The sequence below is a fragment of the Scyliorhinus torazame genome, chromosome 1 (assembly GCF_047496885.1).
Source record: "Scyliorhinus torazame isolate Kashiwa2021f chromosome 1, sScyTor2.1, whole genome shotgun sequence".
Taxonomy (NCBI): Eukaryota; Metazoa; Chordata; class Chondrichthyes; order Carcharhiniformes; family Scyliorhinidae; genus Scyliorhinus; species Scyliorhinus torazame.
In genome coordinates this window covers 333,860,561-333,874,963 of record NC_092707.1, presented here as the reverse complement: position 1 = coordinate 333,874,963, position 14,403 = coordinate 333,860,561, and the positions used below count along the sequence as shown (strand labels likewise).

General features: G+C 50.0%; 1 protein-coding gene across 2 annotated transcripts in view; it reads left to right on the top strand.

Moving 5' to 3' along the window:
• The window catches only part of LOC140425144 (spermatogenesis-associated protein 7 homolog), a 378,775-nt gene that overhangs the window by 318,324 nt on the left and 46,048 nt on the right, over positions 1 to 14,403 (top strand). The window contains exon 11 of one of the 2 annotated variants that reach the window (XM_072509078.1): positions 2,412 to 2,825. The exons of the other annotated variant lie outside the window; for it this stretch is intronic. Within the exon in view, the coding sequence (XP_072365179.1) occupies positions 2,412 to 2,600 (189 nt within the window). The 3' untranslated portion in view covers positions 2,601 to 2,825. Of the gene's footprint in view, positions 1 to 2,411; positions 2,826 to 14,403 lie in introns of those variants that run through there. 2 annotated transcript variants of the gene reach the window in all.

The following is a 14,403-nucleotide window of genomic DNA, read 5'->3' as shown; positions in this document are numbered from 1 at the left end:
AAGGAAAAATTCCAGCCCCATACGATAGATTTAAAAATGCACTGACCACACATGACGGTGTGGTCCTAAAAGACACCCTTTATGTGGTTCCTGAACAGGACAGGAATCAGCTTATTTGTTTGTTCCATGATAGTCATGGGCATCAGGGAATTGACCCCACTACAGCCCACCTCAGGCAGCTCTGTTGGTGGCCGAATTTAAAGGAAGACGTCACATACTATGTAGAAAATTGCCTTATCTGTGCCCAAAACAATCCGGACAGATATGCGAAGATCGCTCAGCTTAGCCACACCCGCCCCGTTAATGGCCCCTGGACTAACCTCCAGATTGATTTTATAGGACCATTGCCCCCTTGCAGGAATGGTCACAAGTATGTGTTAGTTGTTATAGACACGTTTACGAAATGGGTCGAAGCATTCCCATCTAGAACAAACACGGCAAAGACTACAGCTAAGATTTTAACCCACCACATCTTTACGAGATGAGGACTCCCCCGCAGCATTGAATCCGACCAAGGTTCCTATTTTACGGGACATGTCATGAAGAACGTCCTCACGATATTTGGCATTACCCAAAAATTCCACATCGCATACCACCCCCAGTCAAGTGGTATCGTGGAGCGAATGAATCGGACCCTAAAAGCAACCCTCAGGAAAATGGTCCAACAAAACAACACCACTTGGGATTCAGTCCTCCCTTTTGCACTAATGTTTTTGCGTAACACTGTTTTGACATCCACAGGACACACCCCACACACTCTCATGACCGGACGCCCCATGAAAGGCACAGAATTTTTATTAGGACTTGACTTGACCAGCCCCGAAGTGACGGCCCTCACACACGAGAACGCAGTGAAATAATTAGTAGAGAATGTAAAAACGGCTCAGCTAGCAGCCGTAGTAAAATTAGGCACCAGGAAGAAACAGAGCAAGGCCTGTTTTGACAAGACAGTGCATGCGACTGAGTTTGATGTAGGACAGCAGGTCATGCTCACCATTTACAACCCCAACACGTTCCTGTCACCTAAGTATTCGGGTCCATACTCCGTTGCGGTAAAAGTAAGCCCCTCCGTTTATAAGATTAAGTACCCCAACGGGAAGACCGCGTGGTTTCATATTAACCAGCTCAAGACATATGGCTCGCAGTCTAACCACCCACACCACGTCATGCTCGATGCAGCAGACCACGCCCCGCCCACAGCCAACGTATCCCTACCCTCCCCCAACACGTCCACCCCATCCACGGACTCGACCTCGACTCCACCCCCGAACTCTAGACTCCGCCCCGGAATGCCCACAGGCAGCAGCAGCAGCGAAAGCGACTGTGACACAGACGATAGCCACAGCACGCCTCCTTACTATCCCCATGCAACAGGCCCCACACCCAGCGAATCTGAACACGATTCGAGTGATCCCTTCCTGATCACATTCCTTAACAAATCTCCCAAAGACCACCGCCCTACGTTGACGACCCCGACTCCACAGAATTAGACACGACTATTTGGCACCGTGACAATTCGTACAGGCTCGTCCGAAACGACGAGATGGACCCTAAGTCACACTATGCAGCTTTAGCAACCCTCATCCATTCAAGAGTATGGCATCCGGGAGAAGAAGATGACATTGAGTCTGACTCCCAAAACGAGAACCCCTTTGCGACCCTGTTCGCAACTGATAACTGAGGTGTCCAGATGATGTTTTAAAATGAACCGCTTTCTGATGGAACCTGCACCATGTTTGTTGAATGTTTGTTCGTTAATGTTATCATTAAGTGTTATGTGTAAACGTGAAAGTTTTCACGGCCCCACACCACCACTCCTTTAACACCCCCCGGCTGTTAATGGACCAAGTTTGTCCCAGACAATAGTTCAGAGGAACTAGTCTGTCGACAGAACCCAACTCATAGCTACTCTCCTAATTCGAGAGGCAACCCCCCACGATGACCACATTCTTACCCGTTCTTGCCGGTTGCTCAGGCAGTGGAGAAACGGCATTGGTCCCCGCCCTGCCTAAGGAACCCCCCTCTGGTCAGCTACGCTCGGGTAGAGTGCATACGGCATTGATCACCGTCCTACCCGGGGATTCCATCCAAATCTTACCCGCCACGGCCCATACGCACCCCATTTTGGCTCGATTACGTTCAAAATTCTTTTGTTTGGTTTTGGCAACCCTTAGGTTGCTTCCCTCTGCTATTTACATCCTCAAACACTGGGATGGTAAATCACACAGGCTGCGAGATGGCTCTTATTTTCTTAGATTTTCTTATTTGTCTAGTCCAAATATTCAGTTTTTAAAAAATGAGGGGGTCACACATGGTGACCAATTATAAAGGGAAATTGGCACTAAAAGACAGACATGCTAACGTACAAGATATTAAACAAGATAATAACAGAAACTATGCTTGATCCACAGAATTCCAGAAGCTCTAGGAAGAGAGAAGAGACGAAAAGGAAGAGAAGAAAGAAGAGAACAATGAAGACATCATACATGTTTTTCATTATCATTATAATCTGTATTCGGTTACGCGCGAACGCGAACCCCTTGTCCCCAACCCCCCGGCCGTCAATGATTCACTTCCCCATAGCACCCAGAGCCCAGTGACAAGTAACAACACACCATCATGGTGTGATACGTTTATAACCTGGTATTCACTATCATATGTAATTGAATCCCTTTTAGCATTGGCGATATTCTGCAGCATCGTGCAGACTATCCACATGAGAAAATGGCAAAGGAGAGCCTACCGCTCTCGCACCCCAGTATACAGGATAAGATCCCCTATTTTCGGTTTTCACCAGGCCCCCGAACCCCTTGATCTACAATAAAGGACATTCGTTTTGCGTCATTTGTGAATAAAGAAATGTGTCTCATTTGCAACTGAAAGATTGTACAACTCTGTGCTTGACCTCCAAGCCAGAGGAAAATGTGAATGCTGCTATTATTTTTGTATTGTTAGGAAGTTAGTATGATTGGATGTTTAAGTGAGTGTAGTTTATGGAAGATAGTTAGAGGTACCGTTTTTTTATATGTTGTACTGCATGTCCCTGTTGGGACATAGCGCCATTTAGATTTGTCAGTTAAAATTTTCTTGCATAGTTATGGTCAGTGTAGAGGCCATGGAAGAGTGCTCGCTGGGTCAGGGAGTGAAGACGACGCAGTTATGTGATCCTTCACGCTTCGCATTAGGGATCACAAGGAGGGCGTGTAGCCACCTGGGTTGGCCACTTCCCGACTTTAAAATGTAGATCCACTAAGAATGTAGGGAAATTCAGTCAAACGCAGGAAAAACAAGCAGGTGCAAAGTTTCCTGTATATCAGAACTTGCAGGAACCCAGACAGCATTGAAACTAACAACCATCTACATATTGATGAGCGATCCCCGGGAACAATTGGAAACAGTTAAGATAAACAAGGCCAAGCCAGACTCCTCGGCACCAGCAGGAGCCAAGACAAAGGAAGGCCAACGGAAACTTAGGAACCGCCCAGCGATCAGGGAACAGCTTGTTGCTAACTTTTGCCTTAGTTTAATTGCTCTGTTTTATCACCTTTGCTCTTGAGTCGCCAGGTATCTTTATGATACCGCCACGTGGTTCAAGTCCGAGTAATGATCAATAATCCCATACACCGCTTAGTAAGATTTAAATCAAAGCACATTTATTATACACAGTAATCACTACTCATGTACAAATTCTACATCTAAGCTACTTCTACAGCTAACAGGCCAATACTTAACTTGGAACTGGCCCACCAGGTCAGGGAAACAAATGGTCTTTCATTCGGGTTCTGAGGCTGCGGGATTCAAAGTTGGTACAGATTGGTAGCTAGGAGCGCCTATCACGTAGCGAGCGTTGAAGTAAGACTTACTGGATATCGGCGGCGGCTGAACCAGTCACTGTCAAGGGTTGGTTTGCGTTGCTGAGTGAACCGGTCAAGAAGAACGATTTGAACTTGGGGCTCAATTCTTATAGTCCCCAGGGGCTTCCCGCCTTTCGGGGCTGTCCCTGTACCTGGTTCCAAGTGATTGGACTTTGTCACTTCCTCGAAAAACTCGATCAAATTAGTGAGGCAGGACTTCCCTGTCACAAAACCATGCTGTCCATCACTAATAAGTCCATTTGTTTCCAAATGTGAGTAAACCCTATCTCTAAGAATCTTTTCCAATAATTTCCCTACCACCGACGTAAGGCTCACCGGCCTATAATTTATATTATCCCTGCTGCCCTTCTTGAACAATCTAACAACATTGGCTACTCTCCAATCCTCTTCACCTGTAGCCAATGGGGATACAAAGATTACTGTCAAGGTCCCAGCAATTTCCTCCCTTGCCTCCCTCAATATTCTGGGATAGGTCCCATCAGGCCCTGGGGACTTATCTACTTTAATGCTTTTTAAGATGCCCAACTCCTCCTCTTTATTAATATCAACCTGACTCAAAATATCTACGCACTCTACCCTACACTCCTCATCCACCAAGTCCTGCTCTGTGGTAAATACTGAGGAAAAGTATTCATTTAGTATCTCTCCCATATCCTCTGGTTCCATACATAGATTCCCTCCAATATCCTTGAATGGACCAACCCTTTCTCTGGCTACCCTCTTGCTCTTTACATATGTATAAAACACCATCCAGGACAAAGCAGCCCACTTGATTGCTCCCCCTTCCACAGACATTCAAAATCTCCACCACCGACGAACTGTGACAGCCTTGTGTATCATCTACAAATGCACTGCAGTAACTCACCAAGGTTCCTCAGACCTTCCGAACCCACCTAGAAGGGGAAGAGGAGCAGATAGCTGGGAACCCCATCACCTGGAGTTTCTCCTCCAGGTCACTCACCATTCCAACTTGGAAAGATATCGCCGTTCCTTCACTGTCACTGGGGCATAATCCTGGAACTTCCTCCCTAACTGCACAGTAGGTGTAGCTACACCTGAAGGACTGCAGCGGTTCAAGAAGGCAACTCATCACCACCTTCTAAAGGGCAACTAGGGATGGATAATAAATGCTGCCCTAACCAGTGATGCACAATCAATTGTACAAGGATTCAGTTTGGATACAAGTGTGGCTTTATTGCAGTAAGAGGTGTGGCCTCCCACAGCAGCTGGCGAAATGGCTGCTGAATAGAGGACATGCATATTTATACTCCTCCTGGGCGGAGCCAGCAGGCAGGGGCTACCGGCGAACCTGTAGTACAGGTCCTACCTTACATCACCTAATATAGGTGCAACAGTGGTTTACCACATTCACCCCCTGTTAAACATTAGTCCGGCGGGGGTGGTGGAGAACTATATACGAGTCCGGCGGGGTTGGTGGAGAACTATATACAGTAGTGAATTTATGTACAGTATTTTATTAGGAGACAAAAAATTGTCTTTTGAAAGTCCGGTGCCAGTTAGAGATTCAACTGGTCTGGTGCCTTGACGTTTCGCTGGGAGCGACGTAGCGGTGGTGGCGATGTCGGTGCTGGCCTGATGTCGGTGCTGGCCTGATGTCGGGTGACCCCGGGAGCATGCCAAAATCCTCTTCATCCTCTTGCGTGGGCACAGGAAGGAGGGATGGTCCTGGTGGGGTTAATGGTGGGAGCAAACGGGGGGAGGGGAGGGTGGCGCTGGGCCGGAGAAGTGTGTATGAGTGGAACCTGCTGGTGCCAGGTCCCTGAGGGAGGCAGTATCTTAGCAGCCGTCGGGGTACGCCACATAGGCATACTGGGGGTTGTAAGTGCACCCTATCCACCAACGGGTCCGCCTTGTGGAGTCGGACGTGCCTACGGAGCAGGACCGGTCCTGGAGCTGTGAGCCAAGTCGGGAGCGACACCCCGGATGTGGACTTCCTGGGGAAGGCAAAAAGACGTTCATGGGGTGTGTTGTTAGTAGCGGTGCACAGCAGTGACCGAATGGAGTGGAGTGCACCAGCGAGGACCACCTGCCAGCGAGAGGCTGGGAGACTCCTGGACCGTAGGGCCAGTTGGACGGCCCTCCAAACTGTCCCATTCTCCCTCTCTACCTGCCCGTTTCCCCGGGGGTTATAGCTGGTCGTCCTGCTGGAGGCGATACCCCTGCTGAGCAGGAACTGACGGAGCTCATCACTCATGATTGAGGATCCCCTGTCACTGTGGATGTAAGTGGGGAAACCGAACAGGGCGAAGATGGTGTTGAGTGCCTTGATGACGGTGGCAGACGTCATAGCGGGGCAGGGGATGGCGAAGGGGAACCTGGAGTACTCATCGACCACACTGAGAATAGACGTGTTATGGTCGGTGGCGAGGAGGGGCCCTTTGAAATCCACACTGAGGTGTTCAAAGGGGCGGGAGGCTTTCACCAGGCGCGCACGGTCCGGCCGGTAAAAGTGTGGCTTGCACTCCGCACAAACCTGGCAGTTCCTTCCTCGACGGAGTAGGGCAGATTGCGAGCCTTGACAAGGTGGTACAACCGTGTGACCCCCGGGTGACAAAGGCTGTCGTGTAGGGCCCGGAGTCGGTCTACTTGTGCGCTGGCACATGTACCGCGGGATAGGGCGTCTGGGGGCTCGTTGTCGGGGCGATACAGAATCTCGTAATTATAGGTGGAGAGCTCAATTCTCCACCGCAAGATTTTTTCATTTTTGATCTTGCCCCGCTGCGTGTTGTTGAACATGAAGGCTACTGACCGTTGGTCAGTGAGGAGAGTGAATCTCCTGCTGGCCAGGTAATGCCTCCAATGCCGCACAGCTTCAACGATAGCTTGGGCCTCTTTTTTGACGGATGAATGCCGAATTTCTGAGGCATGAATGGTGCGGGAAAAGAATGCCACGGGTCTGCCTGCTTGATTGACGGTGGCGGCAAGGGCGATGTCTGATGCGTCACTTTCTACTTGAAAGGGCAGTGTCACGTCTACTGCGTACATCCCGGCCTTGGCTATATCAGCTCTGATACGGGCGAAGGCCTGTTGTGCCTTGGCCGGAAGGGGAAAGTGGGTGGACTGAATGAGTAGGCGGGCCTTGTCCACGTAGTTTGGGACCCACTGGGTGTAGTAGGAGAAGAACCCCAGGCAGCGTTTGAGGGCCTTGGGACAGTGGGGGCGGGGGAATTCCATGAGGGGGCGCATGCGGTTGGGATCGGGCCCCAGAACTCTGTCCTGGACCACATTGCCGAGGATGGCTAAGCGGGTCGTGCCAAACACGCACTTCTCCTTGTTGTAGGTGAGGTTGAGGAGAGTGGCGGTGCAGAGGAATTTAGCAAGGTTGGCATCGTGGACCTGCTGGTCATGGCCGCAGATGGTGACGTTGTCTAGGTATGGAAAGGTGGCCCGCAAACTGTACCGGTCGACCATTCGGTCCATCTCCCTTTGGAAGACCGAGACCCCCGTTAGTGACGCCGAACGGAACGCTGAGGAAGTGATAGAGCTGACTGGCCGCCTCAAAAGCAGTGTGTGGACGGTTCGATTTACGAATGAGGAGCTGGTGCTAGGTGGATTTTAGGTCTATCGTTGAGAAGACCCGGTACTGCGCAATCTGATTGACCATATCAGATATGCATGGGAGGGGTTACGCGTCGAGCTTCGCGTACCGATTGATGGTCTAGCTGTAGTCCACGACCATTCTGTGCTTCTCCCCAGTTTTAACGACGACCACTTGAACTCTCCAGGGGCTGTTGCTGACCTCGATGATGCCCACCCAAAGCAGCCGCAGGACCTCGGACCTGATGAGGGTCTTGTCCTGGGTGCTGTACCGTCTGTTCCTGGTGGCAACAGGTTTGCAATACAAAGTTAGATTGGTGAAGAGGGAGGGTGGGTCAACCTTTAGGGTCGCGAGGCCGCACACAGTGAGGGGTGGTAGGGGCCTGCCGAATTTAAGGGTGAGGCTCTGGAGATTGCAATGGAAGTCCAGGCCTAGTAGTAGTGCAGCGCAGAGATTAGGAAGGACGTAAAGGTGCAAGCCGCTGAATTCTACGCCCTGGACCGTGAGAGTGACCGTGCAGAACCCCCGGATCGGGACGGAATGGGATCCAGAGGCCAGGGAGATTCTTTGATTGGCGGGGTGGACCGCGAGGGAGCAACGCCTTACCGTATCCGGGTGGATGAAGCTTTCGGTGCTCCCGGAGTCCAGCAGGCAAGAGGTCACGTGGCCGTTGATTTACACCGTAGTCGAAGTGGTGGCCAGGTTGTGTGGACGAGACGGGTTGAGCGTCATTGAGGCAAGCTGCGGTTGCTCGTCGCTGGTGTCCGAAGATGGAGAGCGTGGGGGGCCCAGGTCGTGGAATGTTGTCGGCGTCCATGCCGCGTGGGGCAGACAAGATGGCGGCGCCTGAAGATCCTGCGGGGGACAAAATGGCGGCGCCCATGGGTCGCACGTTGCGGGGGCTGGACAAGATGGCGGCGCCCATGGGCCGCACGTGAACTGAGGAGGGGAAGATGGCAGCGCCCACTGACCGCTTGCGGCCCCGGGAGGTGAAGATGGTGGTGCCCACTGGCCCCGGGAGGTGAAGATGGCGGTGCCCACTGGCTGCGCGTGATCCAGGGAGGTGAAGATGGCAGCGCCCACTGGCCGCGCGTGGTCCGGGACGAAGATGGCGGCACCCATTGTGTGTGGGTCAGGGGGAGGGAGCGATAGTGGCGACTACGCGGACCTGGCACACCGCGGCGAAGTGGCCCTTTTTGATGCAAGCCTTGCAAATGGCAGCGCGGGCAGGGCAGCGTTGGTGAGGGTGCTTCTGCTGGCCGCAAAAGTAACATCGGGGACCCCTGGGGTGCAGCGCGGATTGGCATGTGGCGCAAGCGTATTGGCTGGGTAAAGCCCCGGCTGGGACGGCCGTTTGTGGGGTCCACGAGGGATAGGAGGGGTGGGCCGCGCGGCCGGAGGGGTAGGCCTGAGCATTACGTGAGGCGACCGTCATGGAGAGTGCTACCTTCTTAGTCCCCGCTAGGTCGAGGGTGGCCCCTTCAAGCAGTCTTTGGCGAATGAGGTCCGACAAAAGCATCGCGCATAAGAAAGTTATAATGTTCGGTGGCTGTAACAGCCTGACAGTCACAGTCCCGGACGAGTGGGATTAGGGCCCGCCAGAAGTCTTCTATGGACTCACCAGGGAGTTGAGAGCGAGTGGTGAGTACATGTCCGGCGAAGAGTGTGTTCGCTTTCTGTGCGAAGTTTTCTTTGAGGAGCGCCATGGCGTCCGTGTAGTTTGAGGCGTCCTGGATCAACGGAAACACGCTGGAGCTCAACCTTGAGTACAGGATCTGTATCTTCTGAGCCTCCGTCAGAGGGGTGGTCGCTGAGTTGATATTGGCCTCGAAGCAGGGTAGCCAGTGATTAAAGTCCTTTCTGGCGTCGCTCGATTGCGGATCCAGCTGCAGGCGATATGGTTTGATTCGGAGGTCCATCTTCCAGAAAATCTTACTGCAAGAAATTGATGCACGATCAATTGTACAAAGACTCAGTTTGGATACAACTGTGGCTTTATTGCAGTAAGATGTGTGGCCTCCCACAGCAGCTGGCGAAATGGCTGCTGAATAGAGGACACACATATTTATACTCCTACTGGGCGGAGCCAGCAGGCAGGGGCTACCGGCGAACCTGTAGTACAGGGCCTACCTTACATCACCAAATATAGGTGCAACAGTGGTTTACCACAACCAGCGACGCCCACATCCCGAAAATGAATTTTTAACAAACACCATTTTAAGGCATTCCCAATTATTTTATTGCCCAGAAAAGGGACAGGAATCCCAGAATCAGGAATCACCACCATTCTCAAAGGGCTCCTGAGTCGACCTGAAATGGGTTTTTTTAAGGGGCAAATTAGCGTGGCCAATTCACCTACCCTGCACATCTTTGGATTGTGGGGGTAAGACCCACGCAGACACAGGGAGAATATCCCAACTCCACACAGACAGTCACCCAGAGCCGGGATCGAACCCGGGTCCTCAGTGCCGTGAGGCAGCAGTGCTAACCACTGTACCGCCATGCCACCCTGTCAACCTGAAATAGGTGTACCAGAAATATGAACAAATTTGTATATTCCTTACATTTTAGTGTTTAGTTCAGAATATTACCATGAATCACACCATTCTGCAAACACAACAGACTCAGAATTTTAGTAATGAATAAAGTCCCTATTCTTTGTGAAGCAATTTAGAACTTAACTGCAGTTTTTCTAAATGTAAGTGATGCACGGTCAATTACAATCAAAGACGAGGTTGTAACATAACTGAAGGCTTTAATTGACTAGAACTGTTCCCCAGCAGCTTTGGTACAGAAAATGAGGGCTGCTGGGAAGGCACCGGTTCTTATATCCTGCCTGTCAAGGCGGAGCTACGTACCAACAGCCAATGGTAATTCAGCAGACCTTCCCAAAAGTAGGCATCATAGGACTCTCATCAACTTCCCAGCCAGCTGACATGACCCCCATCACCTACATTACATTCCACCTTTGTTTGTAGAAGTGCTTCCTAATTTCATTCCGTTTTAACTATGCTCCCTGGTCTTAAACTCCCCAACCAGCATAATTATTTATCCCAATCACCCCTATCTCTTTCCCTTAATAAGTTGAAAACTTTATTCAAATAATCCCTAAATTCTGGGGAATGCAACTCTACATTTGTGCCATGTCTCCTTAAAATTAGTAATTAAGCCTTGGAGTCCAGGTATCATTCTGGTAAACCTATGCTGCAGTCCCTCCAAGGTCAATATATCTCCTCAAGGTATGATGCCCAGGCTGCTCACATTACTCCAGTGTGGTAACTCCGGGTTTTTTTTATACAGCTGAAGCAGGACTTGTACCGCCTTGTAAATCTGGTCCTCTAGATATAAAGGCCAGCACACCTTCCGTACCTGATCAGAATCTTCTGAACCTGATCAGAATCTTCTGAACCTGATCAGAATCTTCTGTACCTGATCAGAATGTTTTAATGGGGCAGCACGGTAGCACACGTGGCTTCACAGCGCCAGGGTCACAGGTTCGATTCCCTGCTGGGTCACTGTCTGTGCGGAGTCTGCACGTTCTCCCCGTGTCTGCGTGGGTTTACTCCGGGTGCTCCGGTTTCCTCCCACAGTCCAAAGATGTGCAGGTTAGGTGGATTAGCCATGGTAAAATTGCCCTTAGTGTCCAAAAAAGGTTAGGAGGGGTATTGGGTTATGAGGATAGGGTGGAAGTGAGGGCTTAAGTGGGTCGGTGCAGACTCGATGGGCCAAATGGCTTCCTTCTGCACTGTATGTTCTATGTATCTATGTATGTAATGATCTGTGTACCTCGGGTTTTTCAGGTTGGACCCGTGGGTTTCTTTGGACCTTTGCTGTATCTAGTTTTATGCCTCTTGCAAAATATTCTGTTCTATATTTTTTTAGGTCTGAAGTGGATAACCTTACATTTGGCTACATTGAAATAAATTTGTGACAGTTTTGCCCATTTACTTAATCTATCCATGGGCGGTATTTAGTGAGCAACCGCATATTTCGAGGCAAACCACCAATGGCCAGCGGTACGGTCTTGTGGTTCCGCCATAGTCAATGGGGTTTCCTGTTGAATGCAATCCTCGCCACCGGCAAACCCACGGCGGGGGTGCGCTGTCGGCAGGACCGGAAGATCCTTCCGGCATAAACGGCCGGAAAATCTCGTCCAATACCTCTTTCTAATTTCATGCTTCCATCTGCATTAATTACAAAGCCTCCTTTTTTTTGTCATCGACAAGCTTGGATATGTGGTTTCTACTCCATCATCTAAATTATTAATAAATACGATGAATAGTTGAAGCATCAATACAGATGCTTGCAAGACAACGTTAGTCACATCCTGCCAAACCTGGCCATCACTCTCTATCTCCTGAGACTCAGCCAATTTCTTAACCAAGTCACTAATCTCCATGAGCTTCAACTTTAGTTAGCAGTCTCTTTTGAGGAACAAATAATGTCCATAGGCATTTCCCTGTCCACTATTTTTGTCAGCTCGGGGTCAGGACCCCTGTGGATTCACAAGATGGGATTTTGTGGTCACAAACTCTGAGGCAGCAATGGTTGCCGTGGAGCCTGACTGATTTCTCTAAATGCCTGCATATTTTCTATTGGTGGGCTTGACATAATGTACTGTTATCTGAGGCCTGACTGCTGCTGTTGCAAAAGAAGCCTTTGAGTTAGGTGTATATTTTGTTTGGAGAAATCCTGCCTTTCCATCAACCCACCTACATTCACCTCCTTTACCCAACCCAACTCAATGATTAAAGTCTTCCCCCCATCTCCTCTGCTCAACATCTGAAACCTACACTGTGCCCCCCCCCTCAAATTAAACCTTCCAAATTAAAATTGGATGTCACTTGGAAAAAGTCTGGGAAGCAATGCTATAAATCCTGGGATAGAATTCATCTGGCCCTGGGGATTTGTCACCCTTTAGTGCTATTATTTGCCTTATCACTGTCATGCTGCTTATGTTAATTTTGGTGAGTTCCTGTCCCTGATGTAATATTAATTTCCTTGGGATATCTAGCTTGTTGACTTTTTCCTGTACTGTAAATGCTGACACAAAAGTATTTAGTCCCTGTGTCCACCATGTCTGTATTTTTAATAATATTACAGGATCAGCTGAGAAGATACCACATTGCTCCTGCCCACTTTATTTCTTAATATAATTGTCAAAATATTTTTGTTGATTTTGATATTCCATGCAAGTTTCTTTGACAATAAGCGATTTTCATTTCATTCATACTCTCTTTTTGTGACTCATGTGGCTATTTGTTTCTTTGCATCTCCCCCATTTGCCAGGACCTGTACTATTTTTTGCATTTTTGCATACTTTTTCTTTTATTTTATGTTGTTTCTTATTCTTTAGTCAACTATGCCCCTAAACAGCAGCAAGGTGGTGCAGTGGTTAGCACTGCTGCCTCACGGCACCAAGGACCCCAGGTTCGATCCGAGCCCCAGATTACAGCCCATGTGGAGTTTGCACATTGTCTGCGTGGGTCTCACCCCCACAACCCAAAGTGTAGCTGGATTGGCCACGCTAAATTGCCCTTAATTGGAAAAAAAAAAGAATTGGGTACTCTAAATTTATTTTTAAAACACTATGGACAGAATTCTCTGCAGCCCCGTGCCGAAATCATGTTTGACGCTGTGGCGGAGAATCAACTTTTGCGCCAAAATCGGGCCTGGAGCCGGTCCGACGATTCTCCGGGACCCATGAATCGGCGTTTTTTGCAAATTACTCCGCACGGCTGGGGTGCCATTGCCAGAGGCCCGCCCAGCGATCCTCCGCTCCCGACCGGCCGAGTTCCCAACGGCGTGGAACTAACATGCTATGACCAGTCAGGACTCTCGTGTTGGGGCTGCACACTCAGTCCACGGCCGACCTGGTGGGGGACGGGGGGGATCGGGCACCGGGGGGGGGGGGGGGGGGGGGGGGGCGACTTTATTGGCGGCCGGGGGACAGATCGGGTGGGTCGGATGCAAGGGCACACGGCAGATCAGGGGGGGTCTACATCTTGCAGCTGCCTCCGTGGTCCGGGTCCGCCATGGCGCTCGGCGCGGCCGCTGGAGGCTGCCGCCGTGCGCATGCGCGGACTCAAAACCGGAAGTGCAGGGGCCCGTATCCACAGCTAAAGCTGTGTGAATCACTCTGGGCCCCTGCTAGCCCCCTGCAGGTAAGTGAATAAGCTCAAACTTTCTTCAGGAATCTTCGGAGTGAAACGCCAGCGTTTTTACACCAGCGTGGGAACCTTTTGGGAGAATCCAGCCCTATGCCTGTCTTTTTTGGCAAGTAAAACCCTTAGTGATATAAACTAGTTCTGTATCACACTATCACATTGTTAGTAGAAAGGTCTGGCATTGAGCACTATTCTGGAGATTCATTTCAAACATACATTGATTGAATTTTTAAAAATAGGAACGTACGGCCCAATTTTAACTAGGAACAGGATTCAGGCAGGTGATTTTAATGCCCAGTCCTCATCTGCAAGCTGTCGATCAGTTGTCCAATTGTAACAGCCAGGGAGTGACAGCTGGCCGGAGGTGGGTGTGAAAGATCAGTCGGCAGGAGCCTACCAGCCAGGGTTCAAAGGGACTGTCCAAAGATGTGCGTGTTAGGTGGATTGGCCATGCTAAATTACCCTTAGTGTCCAAAAAGGTTAAGTGGGGTTACTTGGTTACGGGAATAGGGTGGAAGTGTGGGCTTGAGTAGGGTGCTCTTTCCAAGAGCCGGTGCAGACTTGATGGGCCAAATGGCCTCCTTCTGCACTGTAAATTCTATGATTCTATGACTGTCACACGTTAATAGGCGAGTCTCAGAGAGGGAGTTTGGGACATCTCACTCGAGCAAAGGAAGGGAAGCATGGAGCAGAAAAGGACTAAATATTCTTGTTCGTCCAAGTCCCACAGGAAAGGGAAATTGTTTTACCTATTTGGGCACCATCTGGACATTGCTTCTCAACTCATTAACTTCACATGATG